Source organism: Athene cunicularia, assembly GCF_003259725.1.
Source record: "Athene cunicularia isolate RWA chromosome 3 unlocalized genomic scaffold, athCun1 chr3_part1, whole genome shotgun sequence".
NCBI lineage: Eukaryota > Metazoa > Chordata > Aves > Strigiformes > Strigidae > Athene > Athene cunicularia.
This window is the reverse complement of record NW_020799097.1, coordinates 77,046,616-77,071,069: the sequence shown is the minus strand read 5'-3', so window position 1 is coordinate 77,071,069 and position 24,454 is coordinate 77,046,616. Positions and strand designations below refer to the sequence as shown.

At 39.1% G+C, this 24,454-nt stretch overlaps 1 protein-coding gene across 5 annotated transcripts in view; it reads left to right on the top strand.

The window, feature by feature from the left end:
• RPS6KA2 (ribosomal protein S6 kinase A2) overlaps nucleotides 1-24,454 on the top strand; it is a 286,123-nt gene that overhangs the window by 150,906 nt on the left and 110,763 nt on the right. For all 5 annotated transcript variants that reach the window (XR_003398161.1, XR_003398160.1, XM_026846441.1 and 2 more), the window contains exons 2-3: nucleotides 15,358-15,474; nucleotides 19,615-19,696. Coding sequence is in view for 3 of the 5 variants with exons in the window: in XM_026846441.1 (XP_026702242.1) it covers nucleotides 15,358-15,474; nucleotides 19,615-19,696 (199 nt within the window). In the remaining 2 variants the exon portion in view is untranslated. The remainder of the gene's footprint in view (nucleotides 1-15,357; nucleotides 15,475-19,614; nucleotides 19,697-24,454) is intronic.

Genomic DNA, 24,454 nt, shown 5'->3' with positions numbered 1-24,454 from the left:
AATAGTGTGTATTTCCTGTAATACTTATCATGTATGGTATAGGTCACCCTGGGTCAGCTTGCAGCCTGTGTACAAAAGGCTAGCTCTATTTTCAGTACCATTAACTGTAAGAAAAATGGCTTAGATTGTTCTGCTCTCTGCAGTTCCAGGAATCTTAGTTATAATGCACCTAATCAACCTTCACTGTCCTTAAAACATACAGTTACAGCTTATTGGAGTAGTTACAGAAATGAGAAGCTGATGTGAGTTTTTCCTTCTCTTTTACCTCCAAATGAAGACTATTTACACAGCACTGTTGTGTGTCACCCAGCTTTACTTACTTCTGTATATGACTGGAAGTTTAGATACTGCAGATGTTCAGGGCTGTAATTATGTTACTTTACTTTTCAGATAGATCCAGCAACATAGCTTAACGCAGACTCACTGATGACATCCATGTGTATTCTTCACAAGCATAAGTTGTTTTATGAGGACTAAAGATTTTGATATTGCCCTGTACAAAAAGTTTCAGTTATAAGGTCTGGATAAAGTTCAAGGATAGCAGATGTCAATTTGCTCAGCCTTTGTGTGTAAAGAAACATTTCAAACATTGAAAATCAATCAGAAAAAACACAGTCCGAAAACAATGTTTTTGAGAAAACTGAGCATTTAACAAAGCAAACTGTAACTCTGCTTTGGCACAGTGGGACCCTTCTATGTAGTCAGCAATGAAGAAGAACAGTTTTAAACTTAAACAAGTTTTAAGAATACAAGCAATGCAAAATTTGTGGCGAATTCATAATCAGCTTTTCACTGTGTTTTACATTACAGATTTTTTTGCTTACAGTATTGGCTTAAATTACAGAAACGTTACCTCCTATGGCTTCTTGGAAAAACTGTGGCATTGCTCGTTGTTTATGACAGGGCAAATGGAGAAAACAAATGAGCACTGGACTTGTGTGTTTGATTAAACACTTCTTTGAAGTAAGACTTTTGTGTGGTTTCAGCTTTCCTCTTTGGCTTTCACTTGTCATCTTCTGATTGTATTGTCTAGTTTTTCTTTGTCCATAATATTAATTTTAGCTTCCTGTCATTGCTGATTGAATGAATTACTTCTCTTGCCATTCAGTTGTCTTTATGCTATTGTTTATAAAACATGAATATAGTAAAAAGTGGTGCAGATATGTTTAGTTGGCTAGGGTTATAAAATAAGATTCAATATAAAGGCTGTATAAAATCTACCGCAGACGTAAATGCCTAGGATTCACAGAGTAGAACAATACATGCTTATCGGTAAAAGAAACAGGAGTGGCTGTTGCTTGGTGTCCTGTGTTTCATACAGGATTACTCAGTTCAAGTGGGCTTCCAATTTTTTATTCAGAAAAAAAAAGCACAGTGATGATACGGTTGCATCAATTTCTTCAGAATTTTGTCTCCTAGCTGCATTAAACATTTCACTGGCATTGCAGCCCAGTGGAGCCCGCTGGTGATTTTGACTATCAGTGTGATCACGTCCACCATATAGACCATCAAAAAACATTTTTCTTTTATTAGCTTTATATTAAAACATTGGCTTCTGTGTGTGTGAAGTGTGGCATTGTATTGTGCTGTTCTTTTGTCTTTATTTAGTTTACTAACTGAATCTATATTTTAAATGAATGTTAACAGTAGAATATGAAGAATTCCTTTAGTCTGTATCCATTCCATTTTCTCTGAATAGGAGTTCTAAACAGCTTTGTGGCTGATCTGACTATAGGAACAATCCTGACAGTCTTGCACAGTTTACTGTGCAGCAGCCTTTAACTCCTCCACTTCCACTTATGGGAGAGGTCATGAAGTTGCACTATGCACTTTTCTGTTGGTGGTTCAAAAATAATAAAGTTCTATATCTGTGCTCTGGTCTTTTTGTAGGTGTAGTTCTGTAATCACTTATGAGCAAATCTGTCTGTTCAGTAGGACAGAAGGTATGGGTTGGTCTTCTCTCTCCACCTTGTCCATTTACAGTGTGCAGCAAAGGGAACTGCAGAGTCTAGTATCCTTTGGGATTGAATTGCCTTAGGGGGCCAGAAGGAGACTGTCCCATATACTTGCCGAGGCTGGCAGGCATGAAAAGATCTGGGTTCTGGGTTTGCTGCTTACAACACAAAAACATTGAGTTTCACAGTAAATCCCTTTGTGTCATAATTTCACCCTGAAGATATGCCGTATGTTGTCAGGAAAATGTGTATCAGTCTAGGCCAGTCATAATTTTCAGTAAAGCCATTTGGATAATTTTTTTTTTTTTTAAAACCTTCAACAGGTAGATGCCACGTGGATTTGTTCTAACAGTTTTCAGCCAGAATGGGAAAATGTTGAAATAGACACAGGTCAATGAAAAGTATCTGGCAGGAACTTGATAATCTCAGTTTGACCTTCTGCATGTTTGCATATACATTTAAAAAAATGCTTATAGAATGTAGGTTAGAACAGTGAATTTGCTCTAAAACTGGCATCCTCAATACTTTAAAACCCTGGAGGCTTCTGCATAAAAATATATTAAACAAAAAGAGCTCCTTTCCACTGCTTTCCTTTGTCATCATGTACCTTTGCTTTCAATAGGGCTTTTGTGAATAAAGTGGTTGAAGATGAGAACCAAGAACATTTGATGTAAATGTGACTTTACGTTACTGTGACAGCAGGGCAGCTGAAAGCCATATCTCACAGGCACGTGGTGATAAGCACTGCAACTGAGCTCAGTTATAAGTTGTCTTGTCCGTCTTCTAACTGATGTCAGGGCATCTAGTGGGCCAAATACTGCAAGGATTGTGCTAAAGAGAAAAAAGTATTTTCCATTAAGAGACTGAAGAAACTGATGTTTTCTCATATTTGTTGAATCTTCCACCAGTGTGAAAGTTTGGCATGATGTCTGACATAGTGTTGTGGTTTTGCTTCCAGTTTCATATCTAAGATTTCTCTGATTCATGGTGGCAGGTCGTGGCAGTAGCCAGGCAGGGTAAGAATGTCCCTGCAGAAGGATGTTGCAATAGTTGGTATAAGTATATATCAGGCCAGAAAGATTAAATGATGGGAGCATCTCACATTGTCTGTTGGAGACTGTAGAAAATCCATAGTGAAAAAGGTGGGTTGATCAAAGACTGACCTGGAAATATCTCGTATAGTGCAACATACATCTTTTGAAAAGCACATATACTCTATCTGATGCTAAAGGAGTCATTGAGGGAGTATTAATCTGTATCTGAACTCCTCAGCATAGACTTCTTTACAGTCAGCAGAGAGAAAGGGACATATTTGCTAAGTCTTGTTTTAGAGGCCTGCTTTTGCCTGATAGAAATTAAAGCCTAAAAGCACCTATTTCTTTGTCAGCTGTACAGAAGTTTAGACAGCTACCTCTGACAGAGACATATGTTTGGTTGAATCCTACTCCAGAAATCCTTCCAGACTTCATTAGACTGTAAATCAGTTGATTCATTTCTGTATTTGAGCATATTAATTTAATGGCTCTTTTCCACACTTATATATATAGTTTATAAATAATAATTAAAATCTAAAAAAAAAAAAGTCTGATTGTATTTAGGAATTTGGCGTTACAATGTTATATGCAAATCTTTTGATTTTTGTAGCTGTGAAGCTGTAATGATAAGCTCATCAAGATCCCTATCAGCTGAGAACCATGAAACTTAGCACACATGCACTTTTGTTACACAAAAACACATTACACAAGCCTGGTGCGGCAGTTTGACCCCTTTGAAATGAGAGAGTCTTCCAAACAATGTTGCAAAGGTGTTTCTTTGTGTGCAGGATTTTCTGCATTATGTTTATTCTCATTCCTAAACTACACATCTTTTCAGTACAGTGTATATACGTAATATAAGCTACTCTTTAGTACTGTATAATTTATAAACAATTTTGCCATCACAAAAAAGAGGATGTGTGATAATCAGCTAGCAGCTTGTTCCTTTGAGTTCCACTGTATTAATCTTTGAGGGACATGAACTAAACGAGAGGCTTCTTAGTAGTTCACAAAACCGCAAAATGTAATGGGCTTTTTCCTGGGCCAGATTGCCAGCAGGCTGCTCAAAATCTGTTTAGACAGGTACTTACGTGGTAACAGTCCTTAGGCACTGAAATACATACTTCTGCAAATAATGACCTGGGTCTCAGCCATGGATGTAATAAAAGTACACAGCTGAAGAGATGAATATGCCATTCTAGTATCCCTTGTTAAATATTTGTCCGAGAAACTGAAGCCCAGCGTGAGATGAGATAGTCATGTACGTTGTGTGACTTTTTTTCATTTCATCTGTGCGCTTTTTGTATCAGTTAAAGAATTAAAGCCAGAGTCTACATAAATAAGCAGAGCCTGGATCCACAGCATTCGTTTGTGTTTTGGCAGCCCAGCTGAGTTACTGGCTAACCCCAGGGCTCTTAGCTGTAGCTGTGCCAGCAAAGCCTATCGTGCTCTCACCCATTATTTTGGGAGCAGTTCTAAGCATACCAGGGCTGCTCACCAGCTTCCCCAGAGGACTGTTCCACTTACATACATGCATGCCTGCACTATCTTGCCTCAGCCCAGGTAGGTGGCTAAGTATTTAAATAGGATTAAGCTGCTGCATAAAAGGGACAAAAGTGGCATTTCAAGTTGTTTAATATTACAGTTATGATAGCTTACAAAGTTAAAACAATTTTCTCCCAGTCTTCTCTCAATTTATTTCTCTGTTGGCATAGACACAAACCACAGTTGCCTTTGTCCTGTAAATCCGGTATCTTTTTTGATATCCCCTTTTCTGACTGACCTCCATGTCTTATTCCTGTCCATGTTGCTAAATCTTGTCATTTCTCTGTGGCACTTCCCTTCTGCAGTCTTCTCTCTGCCTAACTCACTTCCATCACCCTCTCTCCTTCAGTGCCTTCACTGAAGCTCCAAGCTGTGAACAGTAGCATTAAAACCAATCTGTATTTGCCTTGATTCAATAATGACCTCCCATTATTTCATTTCCCTATTAATACTCTGTCTGTAAAATGCCACTGAAATAACAAACCTCATTACAACATATTTTTTCCTAACACAATAGCAACAGTATTCCTGTTTGTGAAGTACAAGCTGGTTGAACCCTTAGCTGATCCTTAATTTAATTAATGAGAGGACACAAAATGTGCTATCAGGCCTAGTAGTCCTCTCAGAGAGAAAATTGTAATTACCAAACCCTACAAGTGATTTTTTTAAACAACAGACTAGTATTTTTCCTAAACTGACTAATCCAACATTTCAGTAACGTGATTATCTCTCATTACAGCCTTTTGTCCACTCTGCCTCACAGTTCCAGATGAAATTTGATATTTTTCCTTTAATACACATATTAAAGATGATTCAGTTCTTTAAAATCACCATGAAAATACACCAGGGCTCTGTTACATTATTTTCCACTTACTGGGCTGTGGTGCGATTTACACTGCTATGGTGAGCAGTATTTTATTTGGATCACTTGAGAAACGGTGAGGAAATGATTGCAAATATGTTTTGCTTAAGCAGTTTATCTTCCTAGTGCAGTTGGAGGTTTTATTTCACACTCACATGCACTAGTGGAACATCAGGCACTTTTTTTTCTGAGTACAGCAATAAGGGAACTGGAGCCATTAAGTATTTATATTTCTTGAATAGTATCCTAAACAGATAGACCTTTTTGTCTGCCTGCCTTCTTATCTGAGCTTAATAACCTAGTACCTGAACATTTCATAGTCTTCCCAGTGCCCTTATAGTAACCCCATGAAATAGGAAGATGGCCTTACCTGCATTTTACAGATGGAAAGCTGGGACGGGGATGTGGGGGTGCCTGTACCCTGTCATGGAAGTGGATAAACAATGGGTTGCCACCACATTAGGACTGTCGCATCAGGGCTTCCCTGTGAGGGCTGGTATGTTGCAGCAGCTGCCAGGCAGCCCGTATGAGCAGGCATCGGTGGTGGGAAGCAGTGGCACCCCTAGGAAGGAGACTTTCCTTCACAGAAAGTCTGCAAGTGGCTCAGACAAGAACACGTGGGGCATGTTACTGACCTGGGAGCAGGACTTCATCTGTAGTAGAGGGTAAAATATGAATGGCTACTCTATAAAGTGATTTTTTTTTTTAATTACAGTGATGTATACTGTCCCCTACTATGCCTGTAGTCTTCATAACCCTGTTTGGCGGTGATATAACATCATCCTAAGGAAACAAGAATACTTCTGGTGTAACAACAGTTTCTTCTAGGCACTGGATCCAGACTTCCTTGCAGTTAGTTCCTTGGTGAATGAGCATCAAATGTTCTTCTTTTGCCTAATCACCAATAGAAACAATCAGTAGTGGACCTTACAGCCCTTCTGAGATGTAAAGGCCAAAGGCACACCTGTAAACCATGCCAAGGAGGATGTTGATGAAAATATTCCTGCTCTTATTTATTGTATCTTAGAGCAATACAACTGAGTTATTTGTCCTTTAATGGTGTGACTCATTTTGAGACTGTTTCTGTTAAAGTTCACAAAGGTATTTGAGTATTTGTAGAGTGCTGCTGTATGAGTAAGGCTGGCCAACTGTTTTCATTTTTTGTGACCAGATGGTTCTGCTTTTGTTCTGCCTTTTTTAACCCTTGCTTCAATATTTTTTTTAATGAGCTCTTTCTTCTCACCACTCCACATAAACTATTGCAGTTTACGCCAGAATTAACATAAAAATTAGAGTTACTCTGGCTAATGATTTGAATCCAAAGCTGAAAGTTAGGTCAAGAATTGGAGTCTCCTCTACTTCAGTATATCTGCACTTTGAATAGGAAGATTTCTTTTCATGCATCTTCAATAGTCATTGTGTTCTACTCAGGAATTGAGTTTCTAAAGACGCTACAGTCATCAGATAAGGAGCAGCAACCTTGAAGACCATGATGTCTCAATCTGAACTAAAGGAGAACCCAGTTGGAGGCCACCTGATACTATTTATTACTGGATACATTTCAGATGATTTGTCTATCCCTTACTGAAGTATGAGATAATTTCACTTTTTTCTGTGCTAATTCTCACAATATTCCTGTGAGAAAGAAAAAAACAACTATTCCTATTTTTCAGGTTGGGGAGGAAGTAGAAATAATGCCTAATTTACCAGACCTGCAAAATCCTGATAAATGGATTACTTCCAACAATTTAGAGTACTTTTTAAGTCCTTGAATGTTTCAAGTATTTCAGTTCGCTTGAAAAATATTTAATTTCAATAGAAGTTCTCTTAAAATTTCCATGGCATGTATTTGCAAACATCTTTCTTGTAATGCCATTAAAAGTCTGGCCACAATATTACTCTATTTAAGTGTATTTCAGAATTTTACAGTAAACATGAAATCATCTCATGCAACTGCAGAAGCCTTAATCTCAGCAAGTGATCTCAGTCTTTCTTCATAGTCAGCAGAGAGAAATGTGCACTTTTAGGGTGTGACTTCATCTGATCACCTTTTAATCATGAAGTGCCTGCTTCTCTCTATTGACTGTAAAGTAAGATTAGACAATTAGTTCAAAACATTTGTTTCCTGCACTATATTCCTGCACTATAAATTCTTGCATTCATTTAGCTGAATCCAACCTTAAAGTGATTCTCAGAGTTACATAGGAAGCCTGGTAGCACAAAAGATTGAGCCCAAATCTCCCAAATATTAACCTCCAACTCACGGACTTCACCAGTCTATCCAGCTGATTGTATTCACTCCCTTTGCTCTCTGTGATTTCTCTCTTTACATTTGGTTTTTTGATTTTAGCTAAACCTCAACTGTAGAGATATGCATTAGGGAGAAGAAAGAAAAAATGTAGGATAAAATGTTAGAGAGAAGTACTAAAGAGTGTAATAAGTGTTCTTTTCAGAAGAAAGTTTGCTGAATTTAACAGGGACTGAGAGTGTTGCACTCCACAGAAACTGTTCTAAGGTTTTTGTTTTCCACTGAGTTTTGGCCTGCTTGGTTGAATTCCATATGCAAGATAACACTTTCTGTTCCCATTTGTCAAAGATCTGGGAAAGAAATCCCAACCTCTCTAAAATTTATTGCGTATTATTTTAACTCTGTATGACCTTTAGAGAAGGTAGGTGACCCTATGCTTGAAAGCCAGCACAGACCTGGCACAATGTCCAGTGAATTCACTGTGAGTTCCACATGCTACTCTAAGGGCTCAGTAAGTCCAATTCATTGTTGCTAAAGCAAATGTTAATTTGACAGTAGAGGACACAACAACCAGACCCATTTACGGTATTATTGCTCAGTTTACATCTTTCCAGACAACAATAAAAGTCAGAATTTGGATTAAAAACCATTTAAAATGGAAGATTTATTTTTCAAATTTTACTTCAGCTGCTGGAGACTGACTTGGGAAGAGGCTAATGAGAATTCTCCTATACGTTTTTGGTTTTTTTTTTTAATGTGGATACTTGTCCTCAAAGAACTGAACACAGGCCAGCAATTCATTTCCTGCACTAGGCAGCATTTGAATAGCCTATTATGTCTGGACAAAAACTACTCTCTTATGGGCTGAGCCAGATTGGAACCTGTGAAACAGGGGTGGAAACCTGGCTTCATCTTTATCAGACATATCCCATCCTAACTATTCCCATATCAGAGTTTTAAATATGCTTTCCTAATGAACCATATTATTTTGGAATGCTCTATTGCCAGTGATACTTGGAAGTTAAATAGTTGTGATTTGGGCTTATATTAGGTCGTGTGGTGGGTTGACCCTGGCTGAACACTACATGCTCACCAAAGCTGCTCTATCACTCCTCCTCCTCAACTGGACAGGGGAGAGAAAATACAACAAAACGCTCGTGGGTTGAGATAAGGACAGGGAGGGATCACTCAGCAATTGCAGTCATGAGCAAAACAGGCTCAACTTGGGGAAAATTAATTTATTATCAATCAAATCAGAGTAGGATAGTGAGAAATAAACCCAAATCTTAAAAACATCTTTCGCCCACCCCTCCCTTCTTCCCAGGTTTAATTTTACTCCCAATTTTCTCTACCCTTCTCCCCTCCAGCAGTGCAAGGGGGCAGGGGATGGGCAGTCAGTTCATCACACTGCAGCTGTCTCTGCTTTTCCTTCCTCCTCAGGGGGAGGACTCCTCACATTCTCTCCCAGCTTCAGCATGGGGTCCCTCCCATGGGAGACAGTCCTCCATGAACTTTCCCAATGTGAGTCCTTCCCATGGGCTGCAGTTCTTCATGAACTGCTCCAGTGTGGGTCCCTCCCATGGGGCTCAATCCTTCAGGCACAGGCTGCCCCAGTGTGGGTCCCCCACGGGGTCACAAGTCCTGACGGAAAATCTGCTCCAGAGTGGGCTCCTCTCTTCGCAGGTGTGCAGGTCCTGCCAGGGGCCTGCTCCAGCGTGGGCTTCCCATGGGGGTCACAGCCTCCTTCAGGGGCGTCCACCTGCTCTGGCGTGGGGTCCTCCCTGGGCTGCAGGTGGATCTCCGCTCCACCATGGACCTCCATAGGTGCAGGGGCACAGCCTGCCCCACCATGGGCTGCACCACGGGCTGCAGGGGAGTCTCTGCTCTGGGGCCTGGAGCATCTCCTCCCCTTTCTTCTTCTTCACTGACCTTGGTGTCTGCAGAGTTGTTTCTCTCACATATTCTCTCTCCTCTCTCTGCCTGCAGTTGCTCTTGAGCAGTAACTTTTTCCCTTCTTAAATATGTTCTCACAGAGGTGCTGCCACTGTCGCTGATGGACTCAGACTTGGGCAGTACGACTGTGTCTTGGAGCCAGCTGACATTGGCTCTATCGGACACGTGGGAACCTTCTAGCAGCTTCTCCCAGGAGTCACCTCTGTAGCCCTCCTGCTATCAAAACCTTGCCTTGCAAACTTAATATATGTGGTAACCTGCCAAATGGCAAGACTAGTAACAAAATAAAGTCTGTATCTTGATCATATGCTTTAGACAAATAACAGTTATCTCAAAGAACAATAAATTCTCTTTAGAGTTACAATTATTTCTTATTTCCTCGCTACATTTTCATTAATTTCTTCACTAGCCTCAGGTTCCTTAAAGCATGCAAGCCCAACAGGATCTGAAGGGTGTAGAACTGACACATCAAAACTGCACATATTTTTATTGGAAAATGAAGCTTACCATGTATGGTCATACCTTCATGGCAGTCTTGATCCTGTACAACTGGGGAGATGACCAGGCAAGGAATAAAAATAAGAATCTTATCTTACTGATTTTGCCAAAACAATAATCATCTTACATTAGCACCATAGCTTTTTCCCGTGTGATATGGTTGCATAAAATTGTCCATCACTAAAAGCAGATGATTCTGGAATGACCCCCTCTCCAGATGTTTCAGATCATCTCAGGAAGTCTTGGTGAGGAAAGTTTTGCATGTGGTTGAAATATATTGGGCACAATTAAGGTGGTCTCTGGATTTGAGGATGACTTTAGCTCTGCTCCTTCCAAAACATGTTGGGAAGGAGCCAGATAAGACTCCAAAAGGGGCTTAATTGCTCTGTTTTCTAGGAGGTATTCTTTCTATAATGTTTGCTGAGAGGCTGTGGAGCAGTGAACATAAGAGGCTGTACAGCTGAAGAGCAGATTGCTACACTCTAGGAAGGCCTGCCCTTTTGCATGACTTTTTGTACCCCTTTCTCAGGTCTATACCCCTACTATACTTCCTGATCATACTCAGACTCATTGACAGTGATTTGGGAAGTATTGCTGCAGTTGGAAGAGTTTTCTGTGGTTGGTCTTCAGCAGTCATCAAGGATTAGTGCCTCCCTTTCTCCAAGGTCTCCATGAGGACATCTTGAAAGTGAGCTGAGATTAGTGTTACAGGGGACAGCTGCCTCCAGGGTGCATCAAAACAGACATGTCTGTGCCTTACGCAGTCACAGGGCAAGAACAGGGGCTGACTTCTCCTATGTCTCAAAGGAAAGGAAATCAAAATAGCCTTTCCATTGAAATACTGGGTTACTTGTGTGTCTAAAACCTCTGCCAATTTGAGGGGTTTGAGGGGAAGCCTTTAAGTGAGCAACGCAATATAGAATCAGACCCTGAATAAGTCTTTCTTGTATTAATGTAGAGAAGCACTCTCCATTCCTCTTTTATCATGTATTCCAGTTCATTGCCCTCCCTCCCCTCATCTGTGCTTCTTGACCATGTGCTTTCTTCAAGCCGCTGAGAACATCCATCTCACTTTTGTCACAGGATGATGCTTTTTATGCAAAGATAAATATTTAGAGAAGTTTACAAAAGATTATTCCTGCTAATCCAGTGTCGGGACAAGTCAGCAGGGAGCAAGAGCCTGGGCTGCTGTGCACAGCTGTTGCAAGACCAAACTGTGGAATTTTTCTCTCCGCCGATTTCACTGATCAAAACCATTTAGGAAGTTGGCTCATGGTTTTTTCCAGAGTGAAATCCTCTCCATCAAAACAGCTTCTTTAGCGTGCAGGCCTTGTCCATATTGCGAATCTCTTGTCTCAGTTTTATTGTTGTGAGGCAAATTACTAATGCAGATATGCTGCACTTGCTGGACTAGTGAAAGGAATCCATGTTGGAGAAGTCCCTAAGGTGCAACTCAGAGCAAAAATAGTTGAGAAGTCTACCCACAGTGCTTGTGCACTGATAGTTTGGGTTTCACTCTGATCATCAGTACCTGAGAAACAGTATGCCACATTCAATATTAGTTTAATACAGGGAGACTTCAAAAGACATAAATGATAGGGGAAAACCCCAAGTAAGAATATTAAAAAGGAACTGTAAAACTGTTGGTTTGTTTGTTTGTTTTTTTCTAGTAATCATTCCAGAATGACAGAAGTAATTTCAGAATTCATGTGGCAAAATAAGTAATAAGAATATAGAAATACATGTAAGGCAAGTGGTTGCAAGTGTGCAGACACATCAGTGTATATTTCCTTTAAGTGTGTGTGTCCATCTTCAGTCTCAAGTACTGACAGTTTGACTTTTTGCTCCACTGGGAAGTTGATTTGTCATACCAGCTAAAATATATCTACCTCTTGGACAGCTCACAAGTAACGCTACTGTAGTGATGATCAGTGAAAGAAGAGCTGTCTGGCATGCTTTTCTTCAGTGCTGCTTTGCTGCCTCTTTCTAGTGAGAAGACCACAGGAAATCCACAGGAAATCCTAGAAAAATACCCTGCTTCCTCCTAAGGACCTGTGGAGCAGGCAGCTTGATATGACTGCAGACATTTCTGAGCTAGGCAAATTGAAAGAGAATAATCTTTCATAGGAAGTGTCTCAAGTTTCATTGTTTGAGACACTGAGAACACAGTGGACAAAAACCAGATGGTCTGATCAAATGTCGGTGATATATTGGGCAGGAGTGTTGGACTAGATGACCCTCAGAATCCCCTTCTAACCAACATTTTTATATTTCTTTGAAGTCACATAATCTAAGAGGCTTTTTTCCATCTTCAAAATCTGTGCTTCTCTGATAAACACTCCTAGGCCTTGTATTTGGTCCCATTGTTTTTAAGTAATTTATTTATGAGATTTTAATTAAAGATACTGTAATTAAAGTGTTGTTTTTATTGCAAGTTATGAATTAATTATGCTGTTCTCTGGGAACACTAGAATTTTTTAAGCATTCTTCCAGTAAACTGAATTATCTTCACTTCAATATTTCCAATATATTCCTATAGCTGAACACATTTCATGATCCTAAAGAAGCTATATTAAATTTAATAATACCATGAGAAATATGCTTAAGGTTGTAGGCCTGTGACTTTGATGACTAATATGAATGAACAAATTGAAACTCATTCATCATTTAAACTTGCAAATGTAACTGAAGTGACTACATGATTCAGGCTGAAATACAATCTAACTGAATTTTAAAATGTTGCTTTTCGTGGTAGATCTCATCCACAGTTTCTGCAATCAAGGTGTCAGCTCAAAGGAGAAGTAAATCTGAGTGTACATAAAATATCTGGTGTACATAAAATTGGGGTTAGTTTCTTATTTGGAGAGCTTTGTCTCCTGAATACATTTAAAAATTTGGATCCACATCCTGCTTCACCTGGTTGCAGTGGATGGTCCTTGCTCTGCTGTGCTACCGTGCAAAACATAGGTGGGCAAAATCATGAAATGATGGCAAGGTGCCCTCAAGCTGCACTGACCTGAGAAAAGATCATGCAGTTTTTCATTGTATGATAGCTGTAAGGGGGGTGTCCACACACAGAGACTGGCCTGCAGAAGCCAGTCTTCCCAAACTCTGCCTCTGCTCAATGGAGAGCAAACTCCCAAGAGTATGAGGTCACGTGTAGACATGATTCAGAAGCCGGACTCTGGGGAGTAATTTGTAGCCTCAGTGAGTAACCGCTGACCAAGATGGGTGGTGAGTCCAGATATTTTGCCTAAACTGCAGTGTCGCAGGGTGAGCTAAATTCACAATAATGTTCTTACCAGTGTCCAAGTCTTTCAGCTGCAGGCAGTTTACTTAAAGACTTGTGTCCCTCAGTATGAAAGCTCATCATTTCAGAACATGGTGAAGCCTTTGATAACACCATGTAGGTAGTTCCTGGTTTCCTTAGGAAATAGCTAATACAGTATATCGAATTTGTATCCATTTACTATTGTTTCTCTCACCAAGAAAAAAATTGAAAAATTGAATATTTTTAATATTGGAAAGATAGTTTGTCTCCCACAGCAATTAAAGTCAGAAAAACAAGAGGAAATATCCTGGCAGTTATATACTTAAAAACCTTTCAATCTTTCTGTGAAAACTCATCATTGGCTTTAAGCCTTTCCTTTCAGGCAAACCTTAAACTACAGGAAAATGAGTTTCTGTAAGATGAGATTCAGAAAAATGAGTTTCTGTAAGATGATTATTATTTTCCATGATTCTGGTAGCATGCACAAAGTAGAGGAATCTTTCCAAACCAAGAAGACGATATAGTCCCTGTTCCAAAGCACATGAGTGTAAACAGGCAGGGTAGGGAAGAAGAGGAATGAAGCTACAGTATAGAGAGCAATCCAGGCAATGCTAGCCATGCATCAGATGAATTACAGCTGGTAGAAAGTGATAGAAATTTTTCTGGAGGTGAAAGGAATCAAATTTATTCTTGTTTAGTAAATGAATGTATTTTAGCCAGAATTTTTTGTGAATGTATTTGAATTTTAAGATGTTATTTATATTTTCTCCACATTAATTGTTAAGAATGGGAAACAAATATTATATTTCCAGGTTCTATCAAAATACTTTCTTGGGGAAAAAAGCAATTACAGGAAAATTCCACGTAAAAATCATGTTTATGAGATTCCAATTATTTCTGCTGGGTGCAGAAATATTCAAACCTATTCCTAAATGAATAGTTCCCTTCAATGTGGGAGTTTAAACAAAAAGGTTTCATACTCGCAAACCACATTTTAGTTGTAGATAAGTTAGAATGAGTAGTTTGAATAGGAAAAAAAATCTCAAATGTAGACATACAAAACACTGCAGAAATAAAAGGTGTGTAAATATTGTCTTTCCTCACCACCGTGTCCTTGAAAAACGAGTCCTTTCTTCCAGGTTTCTTTTCAGCTCAGTGACTTTCTGGGTTACTGCAAACTATGTAGTCCCTCTGCGTCTCACATGACCTGGTCACTCTCTTTTAGAGGAACATGACAAAATAGCATAAAATAAAAGCCATATGTCATAACTTGCAAGGTAAAAGTCCTAGTTCAACTGGTGTCTTTGAGACGTGTGCATCTGTTGACAGTGGAAATGTTTTTTTAAAAGAACCTGGAAAATCCAAAGTGTTTAAAGCTAATTCCTGCAAGCAAGAAAGCATGTCATTCTTCCTCCCACCACTCCCCCGTTTTCACATCTAAATCATTAACTTGTTTTCTATTTAGTTTACTGGTAGTGACTTTCAATTCTCTGAGGTAAATCGGGAGAGATGCTTTTAGCAATGCCTTTTCTTTATTGCCTACCCATAAGAGGAATTGCTGCTTACAACAGGAAGCTTTTAAAGATGGATTTAAATGATGCTTTGAGGAAGAATGAGAAAGTATAATATAAGGAGAGAAGTGTGCTGGAGCCTCTGTAGTACAGATTTGAGTACACGCCACTCTGCTGGCAAGGTCTGTGATGGGTACACCAAGCTCTGCAGTGTATTTGTGTGTTTCAGCTTGCATGTTCTATCGTTACCTAGTCATATATTGAGGCTCAATAAACAGAAGTAGCAGGCCTGGATGTCCTGACATTACCTTACCCAGCCAGTAGCAGGCATGTGGAATATTTGGGCAAGCATTTGTTTCTATATTCAAAATTTCATACATGATTGTAGCATCACAGAAGACGAGATTTTAATAAGCAATATGTTTCCTTAGGATAACAGCTTTGATGTGGGGATTTTATATTTTGTTGTTTCCTTTGCAGGAAGACGGTATCGTGAAGGAAATAGACATCAGTCATCATGTGAAGGAAGGTTTTGAAAAAGCAGATCCTTCTCAGTTTGAGCTGCTGAAAGTATTAGGACAAGGTTCATATGGAAAGGTAATTTTTAATGCCATCTAATCACCTAGAGCAACACTGAAAATGTCATGTCCTTTTTCTAAGTTCACTTACACTGGTAACATCGTCCATCTATAAATTACATTGTAAAGGCAGATAAGCAAGCCCAAAAAGCTTCTAACTTTTGTCTCTTAGATGATTCCTGTATATAAAACAGTTTAGGAAATAGTGTTTATGGCTCTGGACGTGGATTAATCAGCAGAAGTGAGCATTAGTGAGCATTGCTGTTTATAAAATCAGCCCACCCCACCTCTTTCTGACCCACCCATCAGGGAGGTGAGTGGCCACTGCTGCTTGGCTGGAGGATGTGAACACAAACATTCAAAGGCTTAAAGTTAGCTGCCCAATTCTCTCTGAGGGCAAATGAGATCTCAAACACATTTCAAAGTTCCAGACTGCTCTTTAGCCCACACTCAGAGGCCCATATGCTTTGCTGAGAGAATCCTGGAGTCATACCCCAGTGCTGAAGAGAGCAATTGTTGTGGTGAGAGCATGCGGGAAAAAAAAAACCTATCTGTATGACTACAAGCTAATTTGTGGAGAAACAACATTTTTTTTACTTTTCTTACTGCCAAGGACAATTCTTCTTTGGCAGGATGTGTCAGAAATGAGAATAGGAAGAAAAGATGGAGAGAAAGAGGGAGTAGTCAGTTCAGTCTTAAACTCTTTCCATGGTTTAAATAGGTAAGACTTTGAAACCTGTGAAACAGTGAGCCTAATTTAAACCAGGAGTGGAAGTCCCTATAGTTTAAAGTATATTATTTGGAATTTTAAAAAAATATTTTCCAGCCTCCAATTCAATGGTGGATCATTCTGGCTAACTTGAAAAACTGACTTATACCTAAAAGTTGCTGAGGTACCTAGCACAAAGCTGGGCACCCTGGTGATAAATCAGTTTTATTTAAAATTAGTTTTATTCCTGAAAGCAACTATATTGAGAGTATTTAACAACTTCCTCACTATTCTTGAATTATATTGATAAGCAAGTCAGTTAGAAGTTCTCTGAGATGAGAGACATTAGGAAAGTTAGCATTCACTAGCAAGTTTTGATCTTGAGAATTTTTTTGGAGCACAGCAATGGTATTTGAGCTTTAAATATTAAAGAAATATGAAAAATCAAACAACTCAAAATTAGTTTTACTGTATGACTCAATACAAGAGGGAGAACAAGAGAAGAAAATCTCTTTTGCAAAAGTAGCAGAGGCAGAATGGCAGTTTTCAGAGTCAGGCAGTAAAGAGTTTAGAAATAGTTCACTGGCTGTCTTAGACTGTACTGATGTATTTTATTATTAACTGTTTGAGCTGGCTTTCTAGCTTTAGGCATTTTGTAACCACAATGCTTAGTCTCTGCCATCACTTCCAAAAAGGAGATCTGATTTCTGGAATATGCTCCACCCAGTTCGCTGACATCTTACCTTTTTGGAGCTGTGTGTGATTGCAAATCATTTTATCTTACATGAAACAAGTCAGCAAACTCCCCAGAGCAACAAAGACACAGGGGAGGGAAGTCTGCTCTGTGTTTCTTATGCAGGCTCCAACCACCTAAATTTTCATCACCTTGGTATTTGAGTTAATGTTCAAATCCATAAATCTCTGGGGATGCAAACCAGTTGGTTTTCAAGTTGCTCACCTGAGGTCTAAATAATTTCTTGCAGAACTAGAGAAGGTACCTTCAGTGTCAGAGGGAGTGCTCTCAATACTCTTGTAAATCACAGCACTTGCTTAGCTTTCTAGGTCAGGACTGAGGTGATATGCCCATTGCTCCAGCTAGGGGAGTTTTCCTAGTTCAGGTGTTAATAACCTGAGGTGTTTGCATGCATATCAAACTAGAAAATTGAAAGTCATGCTCAGCCACTTGCTTGTGCTATTCTGGCAAACTAATATAGTGTAGCTAACATAACCAGTCAAGTAAACTCTAGGACCACTTGGTGCTTTCAAGAACAATGTAACTTTACCTTTAAGAATAATCAGGATTACATCATTTTGCAATACAATGCATTTTCATTTGTTCTGTTTCCTTTCTGGTTTGATGATTATTCTGATGTCCTCTGAAACAGTACACAGTGTTCTTGACTCATCTGTTTTGGAGGGAATGTAGACAAGTGCCTTATCCCGTGCTACAGGGAACAGCTGACTAGTGACTAGTAACGTAAATTGATAATTTTGCTTATTACAGCAATACGAGTATTACAGGCTTTGCAAGATTACATGGCAGATAAGACATTTCTACAACTGCAGCCTAATATTTCTGCAGATGCAGCATGCTGTGCTGTTCTGTGTGCAGTACAGTTTAAAATCATTATCTTAAGGGTTTGGGGTTTTGGTTTTTGGATAAAGATTCCATAACCATTTTTGGTTATTATTCTGCAACATTTTTGCAGAATAATAATACAGCTGAAACTCTAGTGTTTGGGCAGGTTTACTTTTGACTTTTTCCTCCCTTTCAGTGCAATGCAAAAAATAAATCTTACTTGGGCTGGATAGAAAAATATCCCAACATCTCCCTGTCGAACTGAACTTCTAAATGAATTGACTTCCTGTTAATGCTGGAGCATCTGAGCTTAATTTATCATGAATTTATCATGAACGAAAAACACTTCAGAAAGTCTTATGTGTTCCCATGGCATCCAGATTTCATCATTTGTTCCTGCAGTTGTGAGCACCAAGGTATTTGTATGCTCATCAAACTGGGAAACAGGAGATGTGCCCAAGTACAACTAGTTAGCGCAGCTTGGCTGAGGAACTGCATATCTCATATGTACAAGAAACATCTTGAGAAGAAAAGTCTCGCCAAAAACATATCAGATCATGTTGCAGAAGTGTTGTTGCCGTGATGCTGTCAGGTGTAAGAGCCCTGGTTAAGGTGTTCATGGAAAATTTACCTTTTTTTTTTCAGCTTCTTTACCTGTTAAAGGTTGTTCTCCCTCCCCACAAACCTTTCCTCAAAGGGTGTTTGAGAAAATCATAGTCTGTTTAGAGATTTATTTTTTTTTCAGGAGGAATTGTCTTTCTACTTGCAAATAATGTGATAGAAGCAGACTTCCTCCCTTCTTTCCTTGACTTTTTATATTTTGAGTGGAGACAGTTAACAAAGCTGTGTGGTTCCTGAACAGGCAGTAAATAAAATAGTTGCCACCGATTTTTGTAATCCAACTAGGCATTCATTATTTATATAATTTCACCTATCTTTTTGTTAATTTATAAAAGTATATGCTGTATCTGTGGGCTTGTATTTCTGCCTTGGGCCTTACTTCTGCTTCTGTCCAGGAACACAAGTGCTGAAATAAAAAAAAAAGAGACACTGTTGTCTGGTATGTCTGACCTCAGCAGACAGAGTGGGTCCTGAGAATCAGCTAAGAGATTTCTTAATTTCATTTTCAATTACTAAACCCCTGAAAGTCTTCTAAAGACCAAACTAACTGATTCCTTTGTTCACTACCCCTCCAGCGCTCAGATGCATTCAGGGGCAGATAAGAAATAGCTGCATGCAGTAAAACAAAAAAGATCAGAATTTTAGCTGCAGTTTTAGCTTATTTCAATGACAAATTTGCACTGTCAAAAGATGTAACATAGGTAACTATAACAGGGAAAACTGTGTTTATTATAATAACCTATTAATCAAAATAGTCCTACTTTTTGTTAAGTGTGCACAAACAGGTTTTCAGCTGTATGAACTTTTTGCTTCACTTATATCTTAGGCTAGTCACCAGTCATGACTTACAGCATAAATTAAACCAAATAGTTTTTTTCTCCTTAATTTAATTGATGGCAATAATCTTAAGACACTGCACATTCCTAAGCACAAATCAGACATAACATTTTTTCATATAAATCTGAAGAATATGAAGAGATGTGCACATGCTGATTATGACTATTTACCCATCTTTAATTTAATGTGTAAGGGTAATCAGTAACATTGAAGATATTTTCTTTGTGAGGTAGTAGAGGCTTAAAAATGAAGCTTTTCAGAGCTAGTTCAACCAGTTGCAGGTGAAATAGATACAAAGTCCTTTCAGCTAATAGTTTTCATTAGAATTCCTGAATCTATTCCTCTATCGAATGCCACAAGGCTTGTAACTGGAAGTTCAGTACTCATCTACATAAGACATCTGCTTTTTACAGGTATTTCTAGTGAGGAAGATCAAAGGATCTGATGCGGGTCAGCTTTATGCCATGAAGGTACTTAAGAAGGCAACTCTGAAAGGTAAGGATTGGGACAGTGGCTGCAGTCTCTATTTCTGTGCTACTTTGTCATTTACTTGTCATCTTTTGCATTGCTGCTGTCTTACAATATGTAAGAGTACACAAATATGTTTCCACCAAAATTCTGCCTTGCTGTAGTGAATGTTATAAAAAATTGTACACAGAAACATTACCTATATACAGTGTGGGAGCAATAAAACAGGGCTTTGTAGTTTTCCAGCTATATGACTTCTGTTGGGCATACATTAATTTGTTTGGCAGTGGCAACATCTGTCTGTTGCTGAAATGAACTGAACTAAGTATTTTTAAATAAGGATATTGCTGAAGTAAAACATGACTCCCACTGGGCATGAAGGCATTCCAGCTGATGCTTCTCACTATAGGCCTGAAAATTCATGGGAGCATATTTTCAGGTGCAACGAGTAATTCTGAGATTGTTGAGAACATGCTGGTTTCCTAACTCAGAACAAGTCAGCACATGGTCTACAGTAGGCCGGGGCCACACGACTAATGTTTGGATCTGGTCATACTCTTCTGGGGCCATTGACTGCTACAGCCTCACTCAGACCAAAAAGAAATTTCTAGTAAAACACAAGACTGAAAAGCAAACAGTGTAATTTTGGTCTCAGCTGAAGTACTTAAATTCCTCTACAGAGTTAGGAAGATCCAGTCATCTTCTTGTTTCCCTGACCTATTACTGTACTCTATTTTTCCCCTCAAAAGCCAGTCATTTTTTGAAGGTAAGGTGGACAGCATTTGTTTTACCCAGAGCAGCTCTTTTGCATTTTCTTGGACAGTGTAGGTTTGCACAATGCAATATAATGCCTAAATTTCAGTCATAATATGAAGCAAGATCATTTTGAGATAGTTCTGATGACTTAAAAACCCAAATCGCTTTAGCATTCCTCAATCCTGGGGAACTGAAGATAGAATGAAGGTCCAGTAATGGCAAGGTAAACTCACAGTGAGCGGTGGCAGGCAGACACAGCACCTCTTCTGCGTACTAGTCAAAATGGGGAAGTGGCAAACCAAGTGTTTATACAGACCTTTCCCCTAAGAAAGCCTTTTCAAAGAAATGTTAGTTTGAAGCAATGCTGGCGTGCTGATCTTTTTGTTTGGAATGTAGATGGGAAAGTTTGTTCTGGCAGAACAGCGTGGTGTAAATAACCACTTAAATAGTACTGAGCATAATACATAAAAAGTAAAAGGTCAGGTCTGTGTACACAGTATATATAATAGAGTGATTCTCTGACTTCTCAACCAAGAGCAGAACCCTGAAGTGCCCAAACTGAGTCAAACTCAGAGCCTTCCCCACCAGGGAAAGACATCTCCTGCAGGGCACAGCGTTTGAGGAAGAACTGTGTGATCCCTCTGATGTCAACATGTACCAGAGACTCGTTTCATTTTCTTTTGAGAGCCCACAACTTTTCACCTAAGATGAAAAATTGATATTATCTATTTTTACGTATAAGATGAAAAATTGATATTATCTATTTTTACATATAACGCCGAGGTGTGTGGATCAGAAAGAGCTTTGCAGCAGGATTTCTTCTGCATCCCCAAACACACACAAATATTTAATAGCTAAATCTGTAGTGTTAGATTTCACGGGGGGAGGGGGGGGGAATCTGTATTATGACAATATTTTAGGAATTCTCAAAACTTACATGGTGATTTTAAGCTACTCAGAGTGGTTTAATCTCTGTTCCATCAAGAACAGGCAATTGTAGTTGCCCTCTGTGTTTGCAGTTCCTCAGTTTGTTTTACCACTGAACCACTGCCTCTCTCCTCCCCTGGCCATTACAGCAGGCTATTTATTGTGTTCTTAAGCCTGGATCACAAGATACAAAAGTTGAAGCTGCTTTGTGATTTTGCCGGATGGCATTTCTCTCCCATTGAGACTACTTACCCCCCTGACTGGTGGCTCTGTATTTCCCATTAATCTCAAGATAACTAGCACAATGTTAGGGACTAATTTGTCCACACTAGTTCCTACAAATAAGTTAAACTTGACAGCTGTTTAACTCGAAGCACAAAGATAAGGCAAAACCCCATAGGCACAGGGCAAGTGAGACGAGCGACAAGGAGGATTGCTGTCAGTGAGCTTCCTGTGAACTTTTGGCACAGAGATAATATTTCTGACAGCTTAATTTCATCTTTTAAGTGAGAATTGTTGCTGCTTACCTACCCTCAAACAGTCTGGAAGTCACTCCAATGTGAAGTATTTATTACCATGTCAATTAATGGGAGCAAAGCCATAAGTACTTGTTAGCACTGCATTCAGTATTTACTGACAAAAGGCATGCTGTGAGACAAATTTCTCAATGATTTTGCTTCCCAACCTGTACTCTGCACAGTACAGCATGGAGCAGGAAAGTCAGCTGTCAGTGCTAGTGCCAGTGACATGGCCACACAGCCCTAAATATCATAGCAGTTATTTTCTTTAGTGAAATATGTTTCTAAAACACATAAAATGGAGAAATGAGAAAGAAAAGAGGGGTGGGTAGCAAAACTGGTTTTTCTTTTCTGGATTAGTATGAAGAATTAAAACCTAAATAAATAATGTGAGGAAGTTAAATGCCTTCGGGAGTGATGGGTTAAAACTAGCTTTGTACCTTGCTCTGAAGAACAACTATAGTGGGTCCTGCCTAAGGGTTCCCTACCTCAGGAACCTGACCCTGGCCATGGCTGGCTGGTAATGGTTAGGAAGAAGCAGAAGTACAAAACTATGCTTCTTCCAGTGAGTCTACTGTCTCCTGCCTCTTTCCAGGGTAATTGTCTCTTGTTAGCATGATCCCAACTTCACCCACATCAAAGGATAGTATAAGAAAGGTACAGCAATCAGCAGCGGTGCTCTTCAAGCATTTACAGCTCCAAAAAGTTGTTTGATACAAAAGAGGCTTTGTAGATCAATTACATGTGTAGATTTAAGCTTGGAAGATATCTGCTAAACAGCAGAACCGCTCCTGCTGTGAAGGGAAAACTAGAATCCAAAATATTCCAGTTTAGATTGTAAACTGAGCACACAAGCATTTTGTGAAAATGTTTTTAATCTTTACCTCATGAAGGTTTATATTAAATATAGAGTATATCTGAATAAGCACCTATAACAGCATGGATCCTTGAAAGTGAGAAAGCCACTGCTCCTCTCAGTTGTAAATGAGAGCATCACACACAAGTTGCTTTCCTTCATGCCTCATTTCTTTTTGCAGGAGCTTGTGGGTATCTGTTTTTTAAAGCAGAGAACTTCCTGAAGAAAGTAGATAAGCGTTTCATTCTAATTATTAATTTTAGGAAAATGTTGTCCAAAATGTTTGAGAATGTTATGTATATTAGGTGCCAGATGGTGAATACATCAGATTTGAGACTACATGCATGTATAATTCTAACTCATTTGACTTTGAAGCACTATTTATTGAATTACAATACCCTAATAGCTACCTTTGCAAATATAAACCCTTTTTTTTGGGGGGGTCTATCTTCTCAAAGACTTTTAGGCACTTAAATACTTTCCGAGAGTGAGACTTTTGCCTTTCAGAATGTCATTAGAGAATACTATTAAACACCATCTTAAAATGTTTCTTTCACATCTTCATTACACCCTACTTTTTTCTTTGGAAATCAGATTTTTAGATTAAAAAATTGAAAGAGAATAAAGTTGGTCTATATGTTTAAAAACTTGAAGATATATATCAGTGAGTCTTGACTGTGTGGCCTGAATGCACTGAGACTGAGGAAACAGAAAGAAAGCAGGGACTGTTTATTCTGTGTATGTGTGCCTTGTATTCACCAACAAAGCTGGAACAGAGAGGAGGGGCAGGCTGATTATTTTGATTCACTCAGTATTTCTTTCAAGGTGTCTCAGGCTCCATCAGCTTTACTGGATGTGCTTCAGGATTCTGTGAACAATAGCTGTTGCGATCACTTACAGTATAAGCCTCATGAACCACCCGTGAAGTGCCCATAAATTCCCAGGTTGCTGTGCTGGAATGTAAGACTTGCCTCTGGAGCTTGAAAATCAAAGACCCATCCCTCCAGGAGACATGCAATTTTAGAGAAAGAGGCTTGAAGCCGTAATTCACTGACATAATGCTTATTAAGTTTAAATATTTCAGTGCTGATCTGGTGAAGGTTATGTGATGGGTCACAAGGAAGTAGTTTGCAGCTGTCCATCTTGTTGGTGATGGGCTGTGTAAATCTCGACACTGGAAGCTATTTGACCCTGAGAACTGAGAGAGTCTACCTGTTTCTGCTTATGCGATTTAGAAATGATAATCTGTTTTGTCAAAAGCTCTGAAGCGCTTTGCAGTTTATGATCCCCTCAGTCTAAGCCAGTAGGCTTATGGGTTTACAGTTGTGCTGAGTGCGTGTGGTGGTTATAGATGCAGTAAGCGGTGGGGGCAGCTTTAGTGGCTCACAGAGAACTTGCGGTGTTCTCAGGGATGTTGGATTGATGATAGTAATTGTACACTAAATTGAACAAGTAACTTAGATGTCACCAGATGGACTGTGATTTCCATCTAAAACCATTGATAAAATTGTAATAGTGGTTTCCCAGTTTGGACACCAACTGAAGTACATTCTTCAGTTTTTCTCTGTATGTCGCTCAGTTTCCCTGGCATGATTGTGGTGCCTGGATCTAAGATACTGAACTCCAGTGGTTTCCTTCTGGTTTGAAGGGAACAAAAATCCATCAAAACAAAAAACTGAGGACAATTTAACTTTTTAAGGCAAAACTCAGAGCCTTCACTTCCAATAA